The sequence below is a fragment of the Abramis brama genome, assembly GCF_963993115.1.
Source record: "Abramis brama genome assembly, chromosome: 6".
In the NCBI taxonomy this organism is placed as follows: Eukaryota; Metazoa; Chordata; class Actinopteri; order Cypriniformes; family Leuciscidae; genus Abramis; species Abramis brama.
This window is the reverse complement of record NC_139968.1, coordinates 28,754,559-28,781,672: the sequence shown is the minus strand read 5'-3', so window position 1 is coordinate 28,781,672 and position 27,114 is coordinate 28,754,559. Positions and strand designations below refer to the sequence as shown.

The 27,114-nt window shown below is 37.0% G+C and overlaps 1 protein-coding gene across 1 annotated transcript in view; it reads left to right on the top strand.

Annotated features, from left to right (window-relative positions):
* Positions 1-27,114, top strand: part of LOC311085623 (uncharacterized protein) — a 159,792-nt gene that overhangs the window by 53,364 nt on the left and 79,314 nt on the right. Inside the window, exons 24-37 of the mRNA XM_084118156.1 lie at positions 556-729; positions 912-1,082; positions 1,217-1,387; positions 1,887-2,060; positions 2,236-2,406; positions 2,566-2,739; positions 3,268-3,441; positions 6,059-6,232; positions 6,368-6,532; positions 21,015-21,188; positions 21,401-21,571; positions 21,717-21,890; positions 25,903-26,076; positions 26,212-26,376. Coding sequence (XP_083974282.1) covers positions 556-729; positions 912-1,082; positions 1,217-1,387; positions 1,887-2,060; positions 2,236-2,406; positions 2,566-2,739; positions 3,268-3,441; positions 6,059-6,232; positions 6,368-6,532; positions 21,015-21,188; positions 21,401-21,571; positions 21,717-21,890; positions 25,903-26,076; positions 26,212-26,376 — 2,406 coding nt within the window. The remainder of the gene's footprint in view (positions 1-555; positions 730-911; positions 1,083-1,216; positions 1,388-1,886; positions 2,061-2,235; positions 2,407-2,565; positions 2,740-3,267; positions 3,442-6,058; positions 6,233-6,367; positions 6,533-21,014; positions 21,189-21,400; positions 21,572-21,716; positions 21,891-25,902; positions 26,077-26,211; positions 26,377-27,114) is intronic.

Sequence of the window (27,114 nt, the reverse complement as noted above, 5' to 3'; positions counted from 1 at the left end):
AGGGAAATAAAATTGAGTGGCAGTACGCAGGAGGGCGGAGCCAGGCTAACTCAACGCCACAGGAATCACTGGAATATTATATTTTGATGATTATAAGAATATTACATATTTGATAATGTTAGGGAATATTAATTTATTTTGAATCTGCTCACCTTTTGTCTGATTAAGACATTTCATATTTTGTACTAGGCCATTTATGGTTGTTTATATTGTTCAAGGTTACAGTGCGCAATGTTTATGCGCATGCTCCAAGTCTTCTCCATTTTTAGTGTATCTTTGTGGCAGAATTACAGCACCACATACTGGTCTGGCATGTATATGGCAGATATTTCTTGAGACAATGGCATATATACAGATTTTTTTTTTTTTAAACGAGGGGAAAAAAAAGATTGGATCGGGAAAGCTCTGTCTTTGTGTGAATGTGGCCCAAGTTATATCAATCTCAAACCACACATACGCAAAAGTCCCAGACTTCTGGTGACCATTTTAATTTATTGCTTAATTAATTAACTTGAACTACAGTGTTATTTTAATTCCAGTTTTTATTTTCTGTAGACTTTCAGACTGCAGTATCACAGAAGAGGGTTATAAAGCTCTGGCTTCAGCTCTGAGATCAAACCCTTCACACCTGATAGAGCTGGATCTCACAGGAAATGATCCTGGACAATCAGGAGTGAAGGAGCTCAATGATTTACTACAGGATCCAAACTGTCAACTGAAGACACTGAGGTAAATGTTTTTTTTTTTTTTTTTTTAATAATAGTGCAATAGTTTTAAAACTTCAGCTGAAAGAGAATTAAACCATCAAAAAAAAGACATTAATAAAAGTTTTGAAATGACTGGAAGGCCTTTCACAACATTGTAAAAAAAAAACTAGAGGGCAGGTAATGTCAGTACACTTTTGGATTCAGGTTTTTGGGTCCTGCTGCAGATGAAGCCTGTCAGTATGTGAGAGGAATTGTGGGTAAAAACCCGTTACTCCTGAGAGAGCTGGATCTGAGTGAATGTGAACTAGAAGACACACGAGTGAATCAGATCGTTGCTCTACTGCAGGATAAACACTGTCAACTCAACACACTTCAGTAAGAATGGTTTTCATTTATTATTACACATTTAAAACATACAGTGAGCAAAACACAATAATTGTCAGTAATCACTGAATATTGGTATCAAGTACTTTGTGTTTGTAAATTCTCTCTCCTGTTGATCATTTTAGGCTGCGTAATTGTGGTCTAACAGAGGAAAGCTGTTCAGCTCTCGCTACAGTCCTGAGATCAAACTCCAGTCTGAAAGAGCTTGACATGAGCAACAATAATCTGCAGGATTCAGGAGTGAAGAAACTCCAGGACGGATTAGACAATACAAACTGCACACTGGAGAAACTCAAGTGAGTTCAATTTGATTTTTATAATAACATTTTCGGTAACACATTAAGGTTTTCTTAGTTAACAACAACTGCACTTCTACAGCATTTTTTAAAATCTTTGTTAATGTTAATTTCAACTAATATAAAATCAAAAGTTGTATTTGTTAACATTAGTTAATGCACTGTAAACTCACATTAACTAATGTTAACAAATGTATTGCTTATGGTTAGTTCATGTTAGTTAATACATTAACTAATGTGAACAAATTAAACCTTATTGTTAAGTGTTACCACATTTTCTTTTGCTCAGTTAAAATATTATTACAGTAAATAAAAAAAAAAAAAAATGGAAAAACATGTTTTTGCCAGTTGATGAACTGGTTTTTTTTCACTAACTGTAGACAAAATAAAATGCATTTGACTTTTTGATATAAAATCTTTTTTGCAGTGATATTATTGTATAATATATATATATATATATATATATATGTTTATATAATTCCAAATCTATTTTCACTAGACTTTCAGACTGCAGTATCACAGAAGAAGGTTATAAAGCTCTGGCTTCAGCTCTGAGATCAAACCCTTCACACCTGATAGAGCTGGATCTCACAGGAAATTATCCTGGACAATCAGGAGTGAAGGAGCTCAATGATTTACTACAGCATCCAAACTGTCAACTGAAGACACTGAGGTGAGATATAATGAAATTATACAAAATTAATAAGCATGCAAGTTATTTGTTAAAGAAAATATTATTTCACTAACACAAAATAAACAATTTTACATGCAGAATCATATGCTATTTTGCATTAGCTCAAGTTTATTTCAGAATTGAACTGAATCCTGCTTCATCTTCTCTTCTGCAGGTTTTTGGGTCCTGATGCAGATGAAGCCTGTCAGTATGTGAGAGGAATTGTGGGTAAAAACCCGTTACTCCTGAGAGAGCTGAATCTGAGTGAACGTGGACTAGAAGACACACAAGTGAATCAGATCGCTGCTCTACTGCAGGATAGACACTGTAAAATCAACACACTGACGTGAGTATTTCACATACTTTTATATATGTAAAATATTTTAATAAATCTTAAAAATTATTATATTTTAAGTACCTTGTTTGGCTTAAGACTGCCATTGTTCCTTGAAGAATGTTTTGAGAGAAACTGAAGACCTTATCCTGTCTTTTTCTTTCTCTTCAGGCTAAATAATAACAGTATTACAGGAGAAGGTTGTAATGCTCTAATATCAGCGTTTAATTCAAACCCTTCAAACCTGATAGAGCTGGATCTGAGTGGGAATGAACTAGGAAACAAAGGAATAAAGAAGATCTGCCATTTTTTGGAAAATACACTATGCAGATTGGAGAAAGTGAAGTGTGTATCTTCATTAATTTACATTTCTGAAGACAAAAAAAAAAGACTGGACGCTGAAATTTGAGTTTTACTCTTTTTGTTTAATTTAATATTTTTAAATTAAAGGCTATTGTTCTGCCTAACATCTCTTTTGTGTTTGACTGAAAAAAAAAAAACATTTTGAAAAAGTACATTTTGAAACAACATGAAAGTGAATAAATAATGGTGGAATTTCATTTTGGGGTAAACTTTTCATTTAATAAGATTAGTTTATTAAGGTTATTTAATTTTATATATAGTATGTATTGTATTTTATTAAAATAAAAAATAATATTGGCATACAGTACATTTTTGCACACTCTGACAATAATTTGTCCATAATTTGTCTAACTTTTTTATGTAACTATATTATTTAGCATTTTAATTTTGACTTGAATTTCACTTTTTTGTTTGTTTTAGTGACAAACTAGTAATTAAAAAAGTAATTTGTCAGAAGCCATCCCCAAAATGAATCAACAACAATTTTTTAAAGTTTTTTTTATTTATTAGACTTTCAGACTGCAGTATCACAGAAGAAGGTTATAAAGCTCTGGCTTCAGCTCTGAGATCAAACCCTTCACACCTGATAGAGCTGGATCTCACAGGAAATGATCCTGGACAATCAGGAGTGAAGGAGCTCAATGATTTACTACAGGATGGACATTATAAATTGAAGACCATCAGGTGAATAAAACCTTAAAATATTAAAATGTTACTTTTAAAATAAGCTTTCTGCAACTAAACTTCAACATATCATCAATAATAAGTTGAGAATCCATGTCTTGTTTTGAATCATTGTTTATTAATCTCATCACAAACAATAGCAGTAGTGGCCTAATGGTTGGAGAGTCAGACTGTTAACCCAAATGTTGCTGGTTCAATTCTCAATACCGGCAGGAAATAACTGAGGTGCCCTTAAACAAGTCACCTAACCCCCAATCGCTCTCAGGCACCACAGCAAAAATGGCTGCCCACTGCTCCAGGTGTGCGTGTGTGTGTTCACTAATGTCCCTAATGTGTAGCCCCAATGTCTATTTAATCAAGATTTTGGAATGTTTAAAAGAAAACTTTGAGATGATCTTAGGAGTCTAGCAGATCATTATCAAACTAGAGGGGAAAGCCCATGTAAGCCTCTTAAAACCAATAAAATGACCCTGTATTGCACTGCACCCTATACTCAACGGGAACCAGTGCAGAGAAGTCAGCACTGGAGAGATACTGGAACATTTCATGGTACCAGTCAACAGTCTGGCCGCAGCATTCTGCACCAGCTGCAGCCGTGAAAGCAACTTCTTAGACAACCCCAAATAATCTTGACCAAAATAATGCATGGATCACAATTTTCATATCTTTAAAAGACAGGTCTTTCAGTTTGGCAACACCCCTCAATTGAAAAAATCTACCCTTTACCAAAGCATTTATTTATCGAAGTTTAATTCAGAATCGAAAATCACACCAAAGCTCCTCACCTGAGTATTAACATTAGAGGCTAAAGGGCCCAGACCAAGTGAAAGTTTCTTGTCTAGCTATGGTGGGCCAAAAATCACCACTTTTTATTTAGACTCGTTTAACAGAAGGAAACTTGATGCTATCCACAGCCAGTGTTGTGCATGAACGCGTTCAATGAACGACGTTCACTGAACGCGTTCATATTTTCGCCGAACGCTGAACTGAACGACTCACTTTTCATACAATGAACGTGAACGAGAGCGGCGCTCACTCTGGCAGGAATGAGCAGCACGCGCAGTTCACGTTCACGCTCATTTGAAAAGTCAGGTTTTACCAGGGCTTAATCATGTTCCGTCACCTCCGAAATTGGATCCGGAACCTTTTTTATTGGATCCGGCACCGCTGTCACTAAAATGAATTGCCTAAATGAAAAAAAAAAAATACTGTATGTGTAGTGTTCAATGTTTGTGACACATGACTTGCGCGCTTGTTGTACGAGTTGAGATTGCTGTTAGCCTCTATCGTTTCACTCAGGGGAAAAATGTCAAAAAGACAGGAAAGTTTGCTTAATTTTCAAATACGCTTCACAGTCAGATCCCAAACAAGCAAAAATCGTTTCCGCTGATCAAAAAGGAGACCACGGTGGACAAAGCCTAGTATCGATATCTCGTTATTTCGACATAATAAGGGGACATTCTAATCTGCATTAAGCCACATTAAGCGTTCTTATAGCCTAATGGTTTTCTATGGGAGGAAAATGCTTAACCGTTCATATTATGGGCTCATCTGATTTTTTGTACATAGCCTATTTGTTAGGATTTTAGTATCATAATGATTAGGCTAATAAATGCACGCACAATTATCCGTGAACTTGATTTGAACAAATGCCTTTCAACTTGTGTGTGCAAAATTCAGAATTAAATTAATGTGCAGAAATTTGTACAAATAGAGAGTAGGCTATGTAGGCCTACTATACTGTTGTAGCCATTAAAAAAAAGCGCGTTTCATATTTGTTAAAATATTATAATGTTATTTTTTTCCATTTATGTTGATTTATGAAAAGTGAACAGCACGACCGAGTAAGATAGGATGCGCAATATGAGACATGGAGCGGGTCAGACATGATTTTGACCGTTGAAGTTGAAGTTGTTATAGAAAGCCTTTCTTTAAAGTGAATTTCATTTTGTATAAATTGTATCTTAATTTTAATCAATTTTTCATCAACCAGTTGCCTGTATTTAATGAATAGGCCGACGAAACAAATATAACGGAGGCGCAGTCAAGCAAAACTGACCATTTTGAGGTCTGTTTAATCAGTTACTACACTTCTACTGCACTGATGAAAACTTTACATATTTTATTTTCTTAAACAGTAAAACTGTTTAAATTTATTTACACAAATGCAATAAATATTCCAGTTACTGTAGGATAACTTCACATAATATCTTACCACTGAACATTATAGTTTAGTAGGAATTGCCTCTTATCTCCTATTTTTTTTTTCAGAACAACAATAATGTATTGTTTGCACTTACTGATATCAAGTTCTCTTCAATCACTACAAATTAAAAAAAATAATTTGATAAATAATTATTTATTTAAAGAAAAATAAATAAATTCCATAATCTTATTAGGTTGCCAAAAAAAAAAAAAAGCATTAGTTTATGGTTATAAAACAAAAAAATAAAAGGAATCCTTTAGAAGCAAATTCCACACTTTAGGAACAACTAATACACAAACTATGGGAACGTGCTAATGGGAGTGATCTGTGTTTGCTGAACTCCATCCTGAAGCAGGATGAGAGCAGCCAAAGGTATGCAATTATCTAACCTAAATCATTTTCTTCCTGTAGGTTTCTGAAAAGTCCTGCTGCAGAGGAAGCGTGTGAGTATCTCACTAAAGTTCTGGGTACAAGTCCATTATTACTGACAGAACTGGATCTGAGTGAAGTTAAACTAGGAGATCTGGATGGAGAGAAGCTCTCTGCTCTTTTGATGGACACTCATAGCAAACTGGAGAAAATCAAGTGAGAGAACATGATTTTAAACATTATAACTTCTCTTTTTATTTATTGGGAAAGTCTATAAGCATATATGAAGAGCTGTTGATCTGATGTGTTTAATATGTGCTAAATAATAAATAATGCTCATTTTGTGTTTAGGCTGAATAATTGTGAGCTGACAGAGAAAAGCTGTTCAGTTCTAGCTACTGTTCTCTCCTCCAAAACCATCCTGAAAGAGATGAACCTGAACAACAGCCGTCTGCTGGACTCAGGAGTCAAAGAGATCTGTGAGGGACTGAAGAAATCTAAGCTGAAGATACTGAAGTGAGTATATTTCACCATCGGCTACACTCAACACTAGAGATGCACCTATGTTTTGATCCATCAGGGGTGCGTTCTCCGATAACGTTGTCTCTTAGCGCGCTACGAAGACTCAAAAGGTACACCTTAACTACAGGTATACCTTTCCTACGTGTGTTCTCCGAACTATACCTTAGGATGTTGCTTAAGGTAAACCTTCTTAAGTTCGACCTTAGCAGGCGCTGTCCATGGTGGAGGCGCTGAATAGGTTGATATCGATGCCTCGATGATCGATTGTGCGCTCTTTCCTTCACAGCGGTATAGGTAAAGTATTGAGAAAACAATGTTCTTTATAAAGAAGCGTTTTAGAAATAGTGCAAACTGCATTTATCGGGGCTCATTGAAATATGTACATGCAGAAATAAATATGAGTATGTGTTTATAATTTAGCAAGTGTGCAATCCCAAACCCTCACGGCCATAAGTGTGTTAATGTTCTCCACAACGTATGCTGATTATCCACCAGCCATGTAGTTGATGCCGTCTTTGATTTAAAACAAGTACTCGCTGTCTTACTGCCATAGCTATAAAGTTTGTGTAAACTCATCTTTCTTTATATAGACTCCTAAGCCTTTTCTGTCAAATGGTTCGCCAGCTGATGTGCCTTAGGATAGTAATTAAAAAAGCGAACAACCATTAGTGTATGGAAACTTTATTAATGAAAACACTTCCATACACTGGGTGTAGGCTATAACAACTTAAGTATTTTATGTGTAAAATTTTAAAGTAAAGTAAAAATGTAATTTTAATACTAAATCAGATTTTATATTAAATGTTCATATAAAATTGTCTATGTGTAATTAAACTGCGACGTAAAAAAGCTTTTTGCGTAGTGGTGGCCACTAGCGGTATGAACCGTCAGCAGCGATAAGGTATAGCTAAGAGCGCTCCAGACCAACCTTACGAACGTATGACTTACAGAAGGTATACTTAACTAAGAAGGTTTCGGAAAACACATATTAACGATAAGGTACTTCTTAAGGTACAACTTAAGAACGACGTAGCGTTAAGGTAGTTTCGGAGAACGCAGCCCAGTATATTGGCTATAGCATGAAAAATGGCAGATATACAAGCCAATGGTTTATTAGTAAACTGCATGAGGACACTGAGTTGTATAATGTCTGTTGCATAATCCAATGTATATCTCTGGGGAAAATAATTAAATACTTGCCAATTTTTTAAAAAAATCTTTACAAAATACAGCAGGGCATCACAATAAGAACTGACCAAATGCCACTGTCCCTATCAAGCTAGTCCTGCATCTTCACGAAAGTTTATCCTTTGCATGTTTTTTTTTAAGCCTTGTGAATTTAAATAATCAAGCGTAAGAAGACGGGAAAGAGAACTCACTTCTAGTTTTGTGTGTGCACACATCCAAAGTGCATGCCTGGAAAGCCAAGACGCAAATACTGAATACTTCTCTTTCACTTCTTCTAATTCACATAAAAAGTATATCAAAATGCCCATCTTGGCGAGTATCCTGCTATAACATAGTTGGCTATATCTTAAATTAACGGAATCCATGCAACTCTAAAAGTTACAGCATCCTAATATACCTGCTGCGCTGCTTTCTGTGTATTTGAGTTAATCAAATGACAAAAGACAAAAAAATCACTTCCTACGCTTGACAAAATAGCTTTTGAAATTTTAATATGGGTTATATACAGTACAGGTCAACAGATTGGAAACATTACTATTTTTAATGTTTTTGAAAGAAGTTGCTTCTGCTCATCAAGCCTGGGTCCGTGTAACGCTTTGCAGTTCTTTGTTCAATTTTAAATTTAATAATCAGAAATGAGAAAACGGCCCCTTTATTCGTTTTTTCGTTTTTTTCAAAAAAACGAAAAAACGAGATTTCGGCTTGATTTTTCGTTTTTTGGTTCACAGGCAAAAAAACGAATAAATTAATTCAAAAATCGTTTTCCACATCTGGGCGCCCTGACACGCCCCCTTCCGCCGATTGGTCAAGCAAATCTGAGCATGTGACGTCATCAGTTGTCGCTCAGGTCTGTTCAACAAAATAATAGTCTCTACTATGGCTACAGATTCTTAAACTGTACAGGGCAGGTCCTATTGGGCTTTCTTCTGTGCAACTTTACACGTTTCACAGAAATCATTACATCAGAAATATTAATTATTAGTCTGCCACCAGCCTGTTTTATTTAGCTGTGTGTGGTGAAGCTGCGCTTGACAGCGCCGAGCGGGAGAGGCTCACTGACTAATGTTCAGTCAGCAGTCCGAACTTTTCTTTTAGACGCTCCGTTTTGCCACGGGATGGTGATTGCAAATACTGTAATGCCAATCGGCTGAGGGTGGGTACCGATGATGGTGAAATACATTTTTACTGAAACTGAAACATAGCCGCGACCCGCGAGAATGAGACAGATGATTGACAGGACGATAGCGGAGGCAATTAAAGGCGCAAGAGAACTTATGTTAACAAAAACATAAATAAAAAAAGTGTTTAACCATTTCATGCATGAATTATGATAACCTCAGTCAGGATTTTTTTTTTCCTATGTGTTTTTATTGCTCTTAGGGCATGGAAAACAAGATTTTATTTTTAATTTTTAATTTTACAAATTTTTCAAAGAGATTTTCAGATGTCCACTTGAATGGAGAGCATGCGTTTATGGTTTAAACTGAAGAGATATTGTATTAAATATAATACAATAATCAAACAGATAAAGTATGTGTATTTAAACTAATCAATTAAATTATATCAAATCATCTGAAAACTATAAAATACATACAAAAATATATAAATGCAAAATATTGCAAAGGCAATTGAACTCCATACTTTTTCTTTGCAGTATCCTGACATTTCATCTCTTTTTGAACGTGCTGTCAATTTCCACCAAGAAGAGTTCCAAAATGCTTTGAAAATGTTAATTGATCCTGTTCATCAAGTTCATGCTTAATAGTTTGCCTTACTGTCCTCTGAATTAACACAAAGTAGTTATTAGTAAAAATGGGGGAAACTGGATCAAGTTCCTGTGGAATCAATAAATGTTCTTGATGGCATGCATTGTTTCTCGTTTTTATTGTTTGATTATACAGCCAGAACTGGACTTCTGTTTGGGTTCCACCAGTAAGTGACATACCTTTACACACACACACACACACACACACACACACACACATATATATATATATATATATAGCCTATATATATTTTTTTTCATGGTATAATTATGTAATCTGCTTATTGTGAGCCTAAATGAGTAAATTGGTATTCAATCATTATCAGGCTGACTTGCTTTTTTATATACAGGTATATTGAAAGTAGAGTTTCATGTTGTCACTTCACATTTAATGGCCGCTTAGAATGAAATTTCTATGCAAATTCACAGTGCCTCCTTTGAGCTGCCTGCATTAGACAGTGTGTTGTACATCTAAAAATGCAGGGTCAGATGCTGCTTCTGTGCCACCTATACTGCAAAGCTGTGTGTTTGTTCATACAGAGTTCATCAGACAGCCTAAAGCCTCTTACGTTGTTGATTTATATTTTAAACAACAATTCGACATTTGCTCGCAATGTTTTTCTTACAAAAAACCTCATCATTCTGCAGGACAATTGTCTATTACAGTATACAACACGCTTTAAGAAAAGTTTATTTCCATCACACTGTAAAGTGTTTTTAAATATTACATATAGATTACAAATACCAAAGATTTTACATGTTAATTATAGGCCTACCATGGGAAGTAGGGGTGCTGAGTGTGGAGCATGAAGAAATGGTTGGGGATGAAAGTTCACACAAACAAAACCAAAAAACTGTGGTGTTTTGCCTATAGGCATACATATTACGTGTGTTTGTTTTTATTTATGCTGTATTATAAAATACCCATATTATAACAAATGAATACAATATATTTGGAAATTGCCCTTTAAAACGAAGGCTCAGTTTGTGGTTCACAATTATTTGATTAAAAACAACAAAAACAATAAAACAAAGACAAAGTCACTTATATTAAACACTTTTTTTATTTATGTTTTTGTTAACATAAGTTCTCTTGCGCCTTTAATTGCCTCCGCTATCGTCCTGTCAATCATCTGTCTCATTCTCGCGGGTCGCGGCTATGTTTCAGTTTCAGTAAAAATGTATTTCACCATCATCGGTACCCACCCTCAGCCGATTGGCATTACAGTATTTGCAATCACCATCCCGTGGCAAAACGGAGCGTCTAAAAGAAAAGTTCGGACTGCTGACTGAACATTAGTCAGTGAGCCTCTCCCGCTCGGCGCTGTCAAGCGCAGCTTCACCACACACAGCTAAATAAAACAGGCTGGTGGCAGACTAATAATTAATATTTCTGATGTAATGATTTCTGTGAAACGTGTAAAGTTGCACAGAAGAAAGCCCAATAGGACCTGCCCTGTACAGTTTAAGAATCTGTAGCCATAGTAGAGACTATTATTTTGTTGAACAGACCTGAGCGACAACTGATGACGTCACATGCTCAGATTTGCTTGACCAATCGGCGGAAGGGGGCGTGTCAGGGCGCCCAGATGTGGAAAACGATTTTTGAATTAATTTATTCGTTTTTTTGCCTGTGAACCAAAAAACGAAAAATCAAGCCGAAATCTCGTTTTTTCGTTTTTTTGAAAAAACGAAAAAACGAATAAAGAGGCCGTTTTCTCATTTCTGATTATTAAATTTCAAATTGAACAAAGAACTGCAAAGCGTTACACGGACCAAGCCTGCATTTATTTGATCAAAAATACAGAAAAAAAAAAGTAATATTGTGATATATTATTACAATTAAAATAATTGGTTTTCAATTTATTAAATTATCATTTATTTCTGTGATGCAAAGCTGAATTTTCAGGATCATTACTCCAGTCTATCACATCATTCTAATATGATGATTCATTATCAAAGTTGGAAAACGTTCTGCTGCTTAATATTTTTTCATAACCTGTGATACTTTTTTAGAATACTTTGAATATAAAAAAAAGAAGCATTTTTTAAATAAAATAGAAATCTTCTGTAACAACAATATACACTACTGGTCAGTATTTGGGGTCAGTATTATTTTTAAAGTATATTCAAATAGAAAACTATTATTTTAAGTTGTAATAATATTTCACAATATTACTGTTTTTTTTTTTTTCTGTATATTTGATCAAATAAACACAGCCTTGATTAGCATTAGAGACTTAAAAAAGCACTGTTTATTTCATATGTATATTTGTTTTGTTGTTTTTATGTTGGCCTGTTGAATGTTAAATGTATCCAATGCATGTTCAATAGAATTTATTTGATGATGCAGCAATAAACTAGCTAGTATAAGGTATACAAGCATGTTTGTAGCTGCATCATCAAATAATTTTTATTGAACATGCATTGGATCCGTTTAACATGCATGCGTATTTGAACTTTGCTCATTTAAAACATGATCAAAACTATATATATAAATATAATTCTGTCAGGACCAATATCGTCAAATATGATTGACAATTAGCATACAATTTGGATTGACAGTATGGCACGGTTCTGGGCAAGAACTCCCTGCACATCCATGCAGCCTAGCATGGATAAGAGCAGGGAGAGCAGTAATAACCCCCCTTAGGGTAAACCGAACAGAACCAACATGAATGTTTTGCAGATATCATTAATTTAATTATTAATTAATTATATTAATTTGAATGTACAACATAATTCAAGAATTTAATCTGATTCAAAGGGGAATCAGAATGCCAAATCTTGACTGGACGAGAGGAACAGCTGGGGATGGAGGAGGGTAATTAGCTCCTGAGAAACGCGATAGCTGCTGATAATACTGAAAGAGCTTGTATGTGGATGCTGTGATAGGTGTCGTATTCCTATAGGTAGATGTGGATCAGCTGAGAGCTTGACTAACCTGACCTGCCAGAACTTGACAAAAGTTCTAATATGAGAGCATGTGACTAATATCAGCATCAGATTCTGCCTTTTTTTTTTGTTAAAACTACTGTCAAAATCTAAATTTGCATTTCAGTCAGCCCCTCTGTCATTTTTTCATATTGATCTGAACAAAAAAAATGCATGTGGATATCACACCAAATTTTTGTGAGGAACATTCATCTTGGTGTGAGCGGGACTTTATAATAATCTCACAATGCTTTATATGTTTCTGTAACTATATATAATGTTAATAAAAACTAAATAGATATAAAAAAATCATAAGTATAGTATCAGTGGATCACAGTTACATTTTCCCTAAATTCAAGTTCAAGTTTAAAGCAAACTCAAACCACTTACTGTATGCAACAATCACAGATTCCTGGTGACTATTAAATAATAATAGTTAATCAACTCACATATTAATGGCAGAATAAAACGCTGATTTATTTGCATATCTAATAAGGTATTCAGCTGTAGAGTGAATTAGTCTTTTTTACTGGTTTTGCAGTTATGAATTAATCTGAACTACAATGTTAAATTCAATGTGAGTTCTTATGTTTTCTAGACTCTCAGACTGCAGTATCAGTGGAGAAGGTTATAAAGCTCTGGCTTCAGCTCTGAGATCAAACCCTTCACACCTGATAGAGCTGGATCTCACAGGAAATGATCCTGGACAATCAGGAGTGAAGGAGCTCAATGATTTATTACAGGATCCAAACTGTCAACTGAAGACACTGAGGTGAGTGTTTTCTACAAATATTAAAGTGCAATAGTTTTAAGATTTTATCTGAAAGAGAATTAAACCTTCAAACTAAATTTTATCTCTGTCTGCATCATCTACACTTACTTGCATCAACATTCTTTTACCACATCTTTACATTCACGTTTTTTTTATGTTGCATTTGGTGTAAGAACTAAGTATATCAAGATGATATTTGTTATTGTAGAAGACAGCTCTGCAGTGTAAAGTTGTGAAATATCAATGTACTTCCTTTTTTCTAGATTATTACAAAGTCTTGCTGCCGATGAAGCCTGTCAGTATCTGATTAAATATTTGGGTAAAAACCCATTATTCCTGAGTGAGCTAAATCTGAATACACATAAAATAGATCAGATCAGATCTCTGCTCTACTGCAGGATGAACACTGTAAACTCAACACACTGACACAAGTATTGTGTTAATTTATAATTACACATTTAAAGTATCTCAAAGAAATCAGTTGACCAAAACACATTAATTATCAGTAATTACTGAATGTTCAAGTAATTTGTGTGTGTACAACCATATCCAGAACAGTTGGGACATTTTGTGAAATGCAATAAAATCAATTATCTGTAATTTGTTCATTCTCTTGAACCTTTATTTAACTGACAAAAGTACAAAGAAAATATTTCCAAACGATTTCAGACTTCGCAAGCAAAGATGGGTCATGGCTCACAACAGGGACGGACTGGGGCTAAAAAACAGCCCTGGACTTTCTCCCAAATAGGCCCATCATCCGGCCATTCGCCCCTGTGCAACAGACACTAGCCAGGATGTCCTGATACTATGCCACAATACTGTAGCCTATCAGACAAAGTATTCACAGCAAGTAACATATCAAACCAATGATGATAATTGGGGTTGTATTTATTAATGAAGCCTCAGCCTTCAAATAAAAACAAAAAATGTACAATGCCATATCAGCGATGTTTCATCTGGCTTTTAACAAGCTTAAATCACATAGTCATCTGTGGGTTTATAATAGAGATAGAGAATTCTGCGCTGAATTGAACTGCTTCTCAGTGGATCGCGCAGCTCTGTGTAATAATGTTCGCGTGATCGAGATCAGCTTTGGCCGCGATCGCTGTTTTTTGGGCCGAGCTGATGCTCTGCGCTGCTCAGATCAAACAAGTTTTGTTCCGCTTTTTGAGCGTTTGCCATTTGATGTTTCTCATACTCAACGCAAATAACAGCGTATAATTAAAGAGAGTTGGATAATTTTGTAGAGGCAAAAGTGCAAATGTTTAGTTGCACCGGCACGAAAAAAGGTTGCAAAATGATACCATTTAGTCGAGGTCTGGTGCCCCGATTTGCAGTGGAGCGCGCTATTGGCAAGTTGGGGATAGAATGTGTTTAGCGGGCAATTCACAGAGGCATCACGTCGGAGACCACTGCTATATAGGGGAGAGCGGGGCACAAAGTAACGCTTTTTGACTTTCTCAGTTTGTGTAAATCTACTTATGGTTCAGAGTATTTATTTTTTCCCACATTAATTTCCCACATGTCTAGTACAATTATGTGTTTTTGTTTTATTAATACAGTATATACTTTTTTCTTGATATACCCAGAAAGGATGGAAGTGAAATGTGACAACATGCCCCATAGGTCGGGGTACATTGTAACATGTGTGGGGCACATTGTAACATAACATATGACAGCTTAAAATGTTATCTGATCTAATAAAATATACAAAACAAACAAAAATATTTTCTAAATAAAATACAATTAAAAAAACTTTTTCATATAAAATAATTGCAATTTTTAATAATTAAATATAAACTCATTTTTGAACATTTTCTAAACATTTGTATCTTGTCTGCCATCCAATAATCTCAAAAAACTTTGCTTCATTTTAAAAGTTAAAAGAAAGCACAAAGTATCAACTTTAAAATTGTCAATTTTATTATAAAACTCAAACAATAAATGTTGTTTTTGCGCTCTTAAATGTATGTGACAGATCACTGTAGCTACCTCAGCTCAAGCTCATGTGAACCGATGATCTCATCTCCTCTTTACTAGTAGTTACAGCACCAAATAAACATGGGTGAACACGAGACGGTTTGTTGACAGATGCATTACAACTTCCCGAAATAAATCCTGTTTCATGCAATCCTTCAATCAGTGTTTGAACCAGAGAAAGACGTCAATAAAACAGCATGTAGGATGTACAAGTAACATCACAGCCACGAGTGTGTTCTATGGGCGTTCCACAGGGCAGCATTTTAGGTCCTTTACTTTTCCTTATGTATATTAATGATCTTCCTTGTGTTTTGAATTTTTCTAGTTCTTTGCTATATGCTGATGACACTGTTATTTTTCTTTCTGATTCTAATATCGACACAATCAATTACAAACTTAACACAGATCTGCAGCATCTACATAACTGGCTGCAAGATAATCATTTAACACTTAATGTCAAGAAAACACAATGCATGTATTTTTATTCATCTAGGAGACAGCTATCCATATCCAATCCTATCACTTTTTCTAATCAAACACTTTCAATTGTATCAGCATATAAGTATTTGGGAGTCAATCTTGACTCACATCTTACTTATCAAGAACATGTTCAAACCCTAACCAGAAAGTTAAACCAAAAGTTATATGTTTATAGCAAAATTAGACCATATTTGTTGCTTTCTGTTTCAAAAACCTATCTTCATGCCATCATTCTGTCCACTTTGTCATATTGTTTACCGGTTTGGTCACTAACAACAAATTAGATTATTGAACCAGTAATAAGACTTTATAATAGAGCTCATAAGATCCATGTCAGGCTTCCAGGCTGGACTCACCACTGTACTGCACTATCTTTGTGTAATGCCTTGACATTTCAGAACTATAAAATAAGCTATGGGATAAACCTGTTTTATCAAATCTCAAATGGACACACTGTAACTGCTCTAACCGAATTGGTTCCGAAACTTAGCTCAAGGTCTGAGCGCACTACGAGATCTATTACAAATGGACTTTTGCCTTTACCGGCTTTTAGAAACTGTTATGGACAGAGATCTTTTTTTCATGTGCTCACTAAAACCTGGAATGAGATCCCACAGCACATTAGAAAAATCACATCAAGAAGACTATTTAAAATAACATTTGCTCGCCATTTAATGGACAGGTATATCTGTGACCATTGAGACGGCTCTATAGCCTCTCCTGTTGCCCAATATCTTGGTTTGTGTGTCTGTTTTGTCTCTAGCTGTCTAGTGTGTGAGCTTTGCTGTGTATGTGGTTTTTATGTTCTGCAGAGCAGGAACCTGCTGAAAATCAGTTTTATACTGAGCCAGGCCCGATTGTCCTTAATCTTTTCCTGTTTTAAAAATATAAATAAAATAAATAAAATAAACAATGTCACTTAACATTACATTTACCTCAAGAAAGCTATTCAATGTCTATAAACGTATTAGTTGGCTAGAAAAAAATAACTCTAGAGAAGAGCATTTTGCTAATTATTCTGTATTACATATTCATTATATTTTTACTTAACCTAGTTGTGTCTTCATTATTTAATGTGTGTTTGAATACTGTAAATCTGTCATGAAAACAAGTTATTACAGTTGATTGTCCTTTAAATGTTTACTATATTTCACAATCAAAAAGTTGATATATAAAACTGCCTTATGTGCAATTTAAATGTTTGTACTAAACAGTTTTAGCTATTTGAGTGTAGATTAGATTGTAGTTCGATGAATTAATTGATTGTTTTGCCCAAGTGCATCCTGAATTTTTGGTTTAGATTTTTGGCCCAGGATGTCCATTTTGATGCATCCCTAGAATTTAGTTCTTTCACCATCTACCATACGTAATTTTGTGAATAGATTCAGGGAATCCAAAGAAATCTCAGTCCGTGTAGAGCAAGGCAGGAAACTTTTGAATGTGCGTGACCTTTGAACCCTCAGACGGCATTGAATGAGAAACCTTCATGCTACTGTTAAACACAGCCACATGTGCTCAGGAGTACTTTGGAAAACCGTTGTCACTTAACACAGTCTGCTGCTGCATCAAGAAATGCCACTTGAATCTCTGTTACTCAAGGAGAAAGTTATACATCAGTTCTATGCAGAGATGCTGCCAAGTTCTCTGGGCCAGAGCTCGTCTCAGATGGTCTAAAAGACAATAGAAATGTGTGCTGCGGTCAGATGAGTCCATGTTTCAGCTTGTTTTTGGAAAAAAACTTTGAGTTCTCAGTCCCAGATGAAAGGGACCATTCAGACTTTCATCAGTGACAGGTGCAAAAGCAAACATCTGTCATGGTTTTGAGGTGCATAAGTGCAAACGGCAGGGGAGACTTGCATTTGTGTGAAGGTACCACTGACGTGGAGGCGTCTATTAGGATTACAGAGACATATACTGCCATCAAGATGACATTTTTCCTGGGAAAAAAGGCAGTTACTGCTACAACAGTGTGGTTTCGTAGACACTCTACAACTGCAGTACAGATCTTGTATCAGACGATTGTGCAAAAATTCAATTTGCAAAACTGCAACAATAAAAAAAATTATAATAATTTGAAAAGCGTAATTAAAAGGAAAGGTGATGTGACAGTTGTAAGCATGCCTGTCACAACTTTTTTCTTTTCTTTTATGTGTTTTGCAGCCATCAAAATTTGTTTATATTTACTAAATATAATTAAGTTGATCAATAAAAACACTGGAAACACTTTTCTTTGTACTTTTTTTTTTTCAGTTAAACAAAAGGTTCAAGAGAATTAACAAATCAAATTCTTCATTTTATTGCATTTTACAAAATGTCCCAATTTTTCCTGAAATGGGGTTGTAAATTCTCTTTCCTGTTCATTTTAGGCTGCGTAATTGTGGTCTAACAGAGGAAAGCTGTTCAGCTCTCGCTACAGTCCTGAGATCAAACTCCAATCTGAAAGAGCTTGACATGAGCAACAATAATCTGCAGGATTCAGGAGTGAAGAAACTCCAGGACGGATTAGAAAATACAAACTGTAGACTGGAGAAAATCAGGTGAGTTCAATGAACCATTGTTTGACTGCACTTAACTTGAATGTTTATATATATATATATATATATATATATATATATATATATATATATATACAGTGCCCTCCACAATTATTGGCACCCCTGGTAAATATGATCAAAACTGGCTGTAAAAAAATAAATCTGCATCGTTTTTCCTTTTGATCTTTCATTCAAAAAATTGGCAAAATTCTAACCTTTCATTGAAGCAAAAGAATTGAAAGTGGGGGGAAATCACATTATGAAATATTATTGGCACCCCTAGAATTTTTTACGAGTAAAATATCTCTGAAGTATATTCCCATTAATATTTACCTTTTTTAGTAGGAACATGAAACTGTCCAGCTATGACTTCGTGTTTCACAGGAGTTTAAATATGAGGAAACACAAAGGCCAAATCCCCTAAATCATCCATCACAATGAGTAAAACCACAGAATACAGTTCTGATGTGTAGCAAAAGATTGTTGAGCATCACAAAATAGAAAGTGACTGTAAGACAATAGCTAAAGAATTGAAAATCCCCATTTTGACCATCAGGGCAATAATTAAGAAGTTCCAATCAACTAAAGATGTTACGAATCTGCCAGGAAGAGGACGTGTGTCTATATTGTCTTAATGCACGGCGAGGATGAAAGTTTGAGTGGCCAAAGACTCTCCAAGGATCACAGATGGAGAATTGCAGAGATTAGTTGAGTCTTGGGGTCAGAAAGCCAAAAAAAAAACCTAAAAAAACCCTACATCCCCACATGTTGTTTGGGAGGGTTTCAAGAAAAATCCTCCTCGCTCCTCCAGAAACAAACTCCAGCAAATTTAATTGTCAGACACGACTGGAACTTCAAACGGCACAGGGTTCTGTGGTCAGATGAGACTAAAAAAATAGCTTTTTGGCAGCAAACACACTAGATGGGTTTGGTGAACACAAGGATAAAAAGTACCCCATGTGTACAATTTAATATACCATTGGATCTTTAATGTTGTGGGCATATTTTTCTGCTGGAGGTCCTGGACTTCTTGTTCAGATACATGGCATCGTGGATTCTATCAAATATCAACAGATAAAAAATCAAAACCTGATGCCTTCTGCTAGAAATCTTATAATGGGCAGTGGTTGGATCTTCCATCAGGACAACGATCCAAAACAAACATCAAAATCAACACAAAAATTTGTTGCGGAGCACAAAATGAAGCTTCTGCCATGACCGTCCCAGTCCCCTGACCTGATGAGTGGATTGAACTGAAGAGAAGAAGCACAAACATGGATCTGGGAATCTGAAGGATCTGGAGAGATTCTGTATGGAGGAATGGTCTCTGATCTCTTGTCAGGTGTTCTCCAAACTCATCAGGCATTATAGGAGAAGACTCAGAGCTGGTATCTTGTCAAAAGGAGTAAAATGTATTTAATAAAAGGGTGCCAATAATTGTGGCCAACGTGTTTTGGAGAAAAACATTTATTTCATAATGTGATTTCCCCCCCACATTCAATTCTTTTACTTCAATGAAAGGTTAGAATTTTGCAAATTTTTTGAATGAAAGATCAAAAGGATAAACAATGCAGATTTATTTTTTACAGCCAGTTTTGATCATATTTACCAGGGGTGCCATTAATTGTGGAGGGCACTGTATATATATATATATATATATATATATATATATATATATATATATATATATATATATATATATATATATATATATATATACATATTTAATACAATTTGTGTTTTAACAGTAAGAAATATGGTTTAATTATATTTTTATACATTTTATAAATTGTCTTTTGTAGACTTTCAAACTGCAGTATCAGTGAAGAGGGTTATAAAGCTCTGGCTTCAGCTCTGAGATCAAACCCTTCACACCTGATAGAGCTGGATCTCACGGGAAATGATCCTGGACAATCAGGAGTGAAGGAGCTCAATGATTTACTACAGGATCAGAACTGTCAACTGAAGACACTGAGGTAAATGTTCCTACAAATAAATAATGAACTCCAAAACTTTACATAAAAGATTATTAAACTGTGAAAATAAATTTATAAAAGCTTTAAAATGACTAAAGGCTCTTTCACAAGCTTGTGAAAATAGTAAGTCACTATAGATAATGTAGTGTACACACTCTGTCTCCAGGTTTTTGGGTCCTGCTGCAGATGAAGCCTGTCAGTATGTGACTGAAATTGTGGGTAAAAACCCGTTACTCCTGAGAGAGCTGAATCTGAATGATCGTGAACAAGGAGACACACGAGTAAATCAGATCGCTGCTCTACTGCAGGATAAACACTGTAAACTCAACACACTGAAGTGAGTATTGTTTTCATTTATTATTACATATTTATTAGAATCTTAAAGAAATCAGATGGCCAAAGCACAATTATCCTCAGAAATCATTTAATGTTGCCATCAAGTACTTTATGTTTGTAAATTCTCTCTCTCCTGTTGATCATTTTAGGCTGCGTAATTGTGATCTAACAGAGGAAAGCTGTTCAGCTCTCGCTACAGTCCTGAGATCAAACTCCAGTCTGAAAGAGCTTGACATGAGCAACAATAATCTGCAGGATTCAGGAGTGAGGAAACTCCAGGACGCATTAGAAAATACAAACTGTAGACTGGAGAAAATCAGGTGAGTTCAATGAACCATTGTTTGACTGCACTTAACTTGAATGTTTATATATATATATATATATATATATATATATATATATATATATATATAGATATATAGATATATAAAATACAATTTGTGTTTTAAGAGGAAGAAATATGGTTTAATTATATTTTTATAAATTTTATAAATTGTCTTTTCTGTAGACTTTCAGACTGCAGTATCACAGAAGAAGGTTATAAAGCTCTGGCTTCAGCTCTGAGATCAAACCCTTCACACCTGATAGAGCTGGATCTCACAGGAAATGATCCTGGACAATCAGGAGTGAAGGAGCTCAATGATTTACTACAGGATCAGAACTGTCAACTGAAGACACTGAGGTGAGACATGATGAAATTATACAAAATAAATTATATGCAGGCAAATTATTTATAGAAATATTATTTCAATAGTACAATAAGCTACATAATATGTTGTTACATCAAAGTTGACTGCGTGAGTCCAAGACTAAAATCATGTAAAATGAATTTTGTCATTACACCAAGTTTAGTTGAGAATTTAACTGAATCCTGCTTCATCTTCTCTTCTGCAGGTTTTTGGGTCCTGCTGCAGAGGAAGCCTGTCAGTATGTGACTGGAATTGTGGGTAAAAACCCGTTACTCATGAGAGAGCTGAATCTGAGTGATTGTGAACTACGAGACTCACAAGTAAATCAGATCGCTGCTCTACTGCAGGATAAACACTGTAAACTCAACACACTGATGTGAGTATTTCACATGGTTAAAAAATAGTATTTTTATTACCTTTAATAGTAATTTTTGTTTGTTTTAGTGACAAACTAGTAATTAATTTGTCCGAAGCCATCCCCATAATGAATCAACAACAACTGTTTATTTTTTATTTTTTAGACTTTCAGACTGCAGTATTACAGAAGAAGGTTATAAAGCTCTGGCTTCAGCTCTGAGATCAAACCCTTCACACCTGATAGAGCTGGATCTCACAGGAAATGATCCTGGACAATCAGGAGTGAAGGAGCTCAATGATTTACTACAGGATGGACATTATAAATTGAAGACCATCAGGTGAATAAAACCTTAAAATATTAAAATGTTACTTTTAAAATAAGCTTTCTGCAACTAAACTTCAACATATCATCAATAATAAGTTGAGAATCCATGTCTTGTTTTGAATCATTGTTTATTAATCACATCACAAACAGTAGCAGTAGTGGCCTAATGGTTGGAGAGTCAGACTGTTAACCCAAATGTTGCTGGTTCGATATTCAATACCGGCAGGAAATAACTGAGGTGCCCTTGAGCAAGTCACCTAACCCCCAATCGCTCTCAGGCACCACAGCAAAAATGGCTGCCCACTGCTCCAGGTGTGTGCGTGTGTGTGTGTGTGTGTGTGTGTGTGTGTGTGTGTGTGTGTGTGTGTGTGTGTGTGTGTGTGTGTGTGTGTGTGTGTGTGTGTGTGTGTGTGTGTGTGTTCACTACTCCTAATGTGTAGTCCCAATGTCTATTTAATCGAGATTTTGGACTGTTTAAAAGAAAACGTACTCGGTTACTAACGTAACCTCGGTTCTCTCTAGAAGAGGGAACGAGTACTGCGTAATATCTTACGCTATGGGAGAAATCTCTTTTTCGTGAAATATTGAAGCCAAAAATTATCCTTAATTTTGAAATAATGTAAAACGCGTTGTGGCAGCATGCAGGCATAGGCAAGACGGCTCGCGTGCCTATTGGCTACCCTGCGGCAACTGCAGCAGTCTATCGAGAGAGGCCCCCGTGACGTCAGATCCAATGGGGGCGCTTTGCGCCCACTGCGTCACGTCCCGCCGAAACGGGTGTGGCCTGGGCCTATAAACATAGCTCGATAGGCTGGTATCACTGGTTTTTCATCGCCAAAGCGAACCAGAGCGTGTTGCAGGCACGGCAAAGATACGCAGTACTCGTTCCCTCTTCTAGAGAGAACCGAGGTTACGTTAGTAACTGAGTACGTTCTCTTACGAGAGGTTCTCTCGTACTGTGTAATATCTTACGCTATGGGGAACACAGTGTAAAACGCCGTGCATGCTAAGATCCAACACCAAAGTCCCAAGGGCTCATATAGTGCATAATCATCAGAGACTCACAGAGAGTCCGGGAAGAGGGTTAACAGAATCATTCCCTAAATGATTAGCACCTGATAAGGGGCCATTTATAGTGTTCCACACTGTCAAGGCGAGAAATCGGCCTGGACAGATGAATATAATGGGTCTTACACACTGCCCGTTAGTAGATATTTGATCGATCTGTAAGCGTTGCTCAAGCAGTTTCAGAATTCTGAGCCGATAGCGTCGGGGCAGATAATTCTGATGTATTGGACCGAAAGCAGCTTAGCCTGCAAAGCGGGAACCTCTAGGTTATAAAACCTTATAAATGTAGACGGGGAGGCCCAGCCTGCCGCCATACAGATATCCTGCAAGGCAATCCCACTATACCAGGCCGACGACGAGACCATGCCTCTAGTGGAGTGCGCTCTGACACCTAATGGGCACTGCAGGCCCTTAGAAGTTTAAGCCAACGCTATAGCATCAACTATCCACCTGGATAGGGTCTGTTTCGATGCAGCTAGTCCCTTAGAATGTCTGCTGAACGAAACAAAGAGCTGCTCCGTCTGTCTGAAGAGCGCTTACTGAGAGCGCTTGCAAGTCCCCTACGCGCTTTACAGAAGCGAGAGCCAGAAGAAACACTGTCTTGAAAGACAAGTGTTTGATGTCTATTGACTGTATTGGCTCGAATGGGGGCCCCTTCATGGCTTCCAGAACCGTAGAAAGGTCCCAAATGGGGGGTCTGGGAGGATTTAACCTCTTAGCTTCTCTAAGGAAGCGGATGACCAGATCGTTTCTCCCCAGTGACTGGCCAAGCGTCGGTTTAGTAAACGCTGCTATAGCTGCCACATAAACCTTGAGCGTGGAAGGGGTTCTACCCTTATCCAGTAGCTCTTGTAGGAAGGAGAGAACCTCTGTCACTCCACAGTCTGTGGGTGATATGCCACGAGCTGTGCACCAGCTAGAGAACACAGACAATTTCGAGGAATAGAGCTGTCTAGTAGACGGGGCCCTAGCCTGCATGATTGTGTTCAACACTCCCACCGGGAGGTTAGCGGGTACCCACTGATGGCCCACGCATGTAGGGACCACAGCTCTGGGCGAGGATGTCAGACCTAGCCCTTGGCCTGAGAGAGGAGGTCTTTCCTCACTGGTATTGGCCATGGGGCAGTGCTTGTCAGCTGCATGAGAACTGGGAACCAAGCCTGGTTCTTCCAGAACGGAGCCACAAGTAGCACTGAGCATCCTTTTTCCCTGATTCGCTCTAATACCTGAGGCAGGAGCGCAACGGGGGGAAAAGCATAGAGCGGGCAGCGGGGCCAGACTCGGGCCAGCGCATCCCTGCTCTAGGAGAAAAACTCCGGACAGTGAGCGTTTTCCTGAGACGCAAACAGGTCTATCTTTGCTCTGCCAAATGTCTTCCACAGCAGTTGGACTGTCTGTGGGTGTAGGGACCATTCTCCTGCTGGAACATTGTTTCTGGACAGTCTGTCTGGTCCCAAATTCAGATGGCCTGGCACGTGCGCTGCTCTCAGCGAGCGCAGATTGTGCTGAGCCCAAACCAGGAGGCGTTCCGTCAGCCTGTAAAGGTTTCGGGACCTGATACCTCCTTGGCGATTTATATAGGACACCACCGACATGTTGTCCGAACGGACCAAGACGTGGTGACCTTTTATCTGGGACAAAAGCGCCTCAGCACGTTGTCGACTGCCATCATCTCCAGGCAGTTTATGTGCAGAAGCCTTTCCCGTTCTGAGCACTGGCCGAAGAACGGTCTGCCCTCGAGCAGCGCTCCCCATCCCGAGGTGGAGGCGTCCGTAGACACCACCTTCACACTCGAGGAAGTCCCCAGGCTTACACCTGACCGGTACCAGTCGGTCGCTTTCCAAGATTTCAGGGCTGAGACGCATTCCTGAGTGATCTTGAGGCGAAAAAGACCAGAGGTCCATGCTCGCCGTGGTACTCGCGCTTTTAGCCAGAGGCTGCTGCAGTTTTAGCCAATAGGCACGCGAGCTGTCTTGCCTATGCCTGCATGCTGCCGCAACGCGTTTTACATTATTTCAAAATAAAGGATAATTTTTGGCTTCAATATCTTGCGGAAAAGAGATTTCCCCCATAACGTAAGATATTATCGTTGTTATGCAGTACGAGAGAACCTCTCTTAAGAGAACTTTGAGATAATCTTAGGGGTCTAGCAGATCATTATCAAACTAGAGGGGAAAGCCCATGTAAGCCTCTTAAAACCATTAAAATTACCCTGTATTGCATTGCACCCTATACTCAACAGGGAACCAGTGCAGAGAAGTCAGCACTGGAGAGATACTGGAACATTTCATGGTACCAGTCAACAGTCTGGCCGCAGCATTCTGCACCAGCTGCAGCCGTGAAAGCAACATCTTGGACAACCCCAAATAATCTTGACCAAAATAATGCATGGATCACAATTTCCATACCTTTAAAAGACAGGTCTTTCAATTTGGCAACACCCCTCATTTGAAAAAAGCTACCCTTTACCAAAGCATTTATTTATCGAAGTTTAATTCAGAATCGAAAATCAGACCAAAGCTCCTCACCTGAGTATTAACATTAGAGGCTAAAGGGCCCAGACCAAGTGAAAGCTTCTTGTCTAGCTATGGTGGGCCAAAAATCACCACTTTTTATTTAGACTCGTTTAACAGAAGGAAACTTGATGCTATCCACAGCTTTATTTCGTCCAGACAGTCAAGCAAAACTGACCATTTTGAGATCTGTTTAATCAGTTACTACACTTTTACTGCACTGATAAAAACTTTACATATTTTATTTTCTTAAACAGTAAAACGGTTTAAATTTATTTACACAAATGCAATAAATATTCCAGTTACTGTAGGATAACTTCACATAATATCTTACCACTGAACATTATAGTTTAGTAGGAATTGCCTCTTATCTCCAATTCTGAAGCAGGATGAGAGCAGCCAAATGTATGCAGTTATCTAACCTAAATACTTTTCTTCCTGTAGGTTTCTGAAAAGTCCTGCTGCAGAGCAAGCGTGTGAGTATCTCACTAAAGTTCTGGGTACAAGTCCATTACTTCTGACAGAACTGGATCTGAGTGAAGTTAAACTAGGAGATCTGGATGGAGAGAAGCTCTCTGCTCTTTTGATGGACACTCATAGCAAACTGGAGAAAATCAAGTGAGAGAACATGATTGTAAACATTATAACTTCTCTTTTTATTTATTGGGAAAGTCTATAAGCATATATGAAGAGCTGTTGATCTGATGTGTTTAATATGTGCTAAATAATAAATAATGCTCATTCTGTGTTTAGGCTGAGTAATTGTGAGCTGACAGAGAAAAGCTGTTCAGTTCTAGCTACTGTTCTCTCCTCCAAAACCATCCTGAAAGAGATGAACCTGAACAACAGCCGTCTGCTGGACTCAGGAGTCAAAGAGATCTGTGAGGGACTGAAGAAATCTAAGCTAAAGATACTGAAGTGAGTATATTTCACCATCGGCTACACTCAACACTAGAGATGCACCTATGTTTTCATCAATTTAAAACCATCAGCATATTGGCTATAGCATGAAAAAAGGCAGATATACAAGCCAATGGTTTATTAGTAAACTGCATGAGGGCACTGAGTTGTATAATGTCTGTTGCATAATCCAATGTATATCTCTGGGGAAAATAATTAATTACTGGCCAAAAAAAATTAAATCTGTACAAAATACAGCAGGGCATCACAATAAGAACTGACCAAATGCCACTGTCCCTATCAAGCAAGTCCTGCATCTTCACGAAAGTTTATCCTTTGCATGTTTTATTAAGCCTTGTGAATTTAAATAATCAAGCGTAAGAAGACGGGAAAGAGAACTCACTTCTAGTTTTGTGTGTGTACACATCCAAAGTGCATGTCTGGAAAGCCAAGACGCAAATACTGAATACTTCTTATTAATTAATTTATTTAAAGTGCATAACAATGACTAACGTTTCAATGTAAAGTTACATCTTCATCAGAGTCCTAGTCAAGGACTCTGCTGAAGATGCAACTTTACATCGAAACGTTAGTCATTGTTATTAACCTTAAATAAATTAATTAATAAGAAGACATCTGTGTTGCACCGGCGATTCCTTTTTCTTTTCTTTTTTGCTTTGTGTTGTCCTGCCCTGGTTGCACCGGATTGTTGTGGATTACAGAAGCGCAGAGAACTTTCTTTTTCAACTGAATACT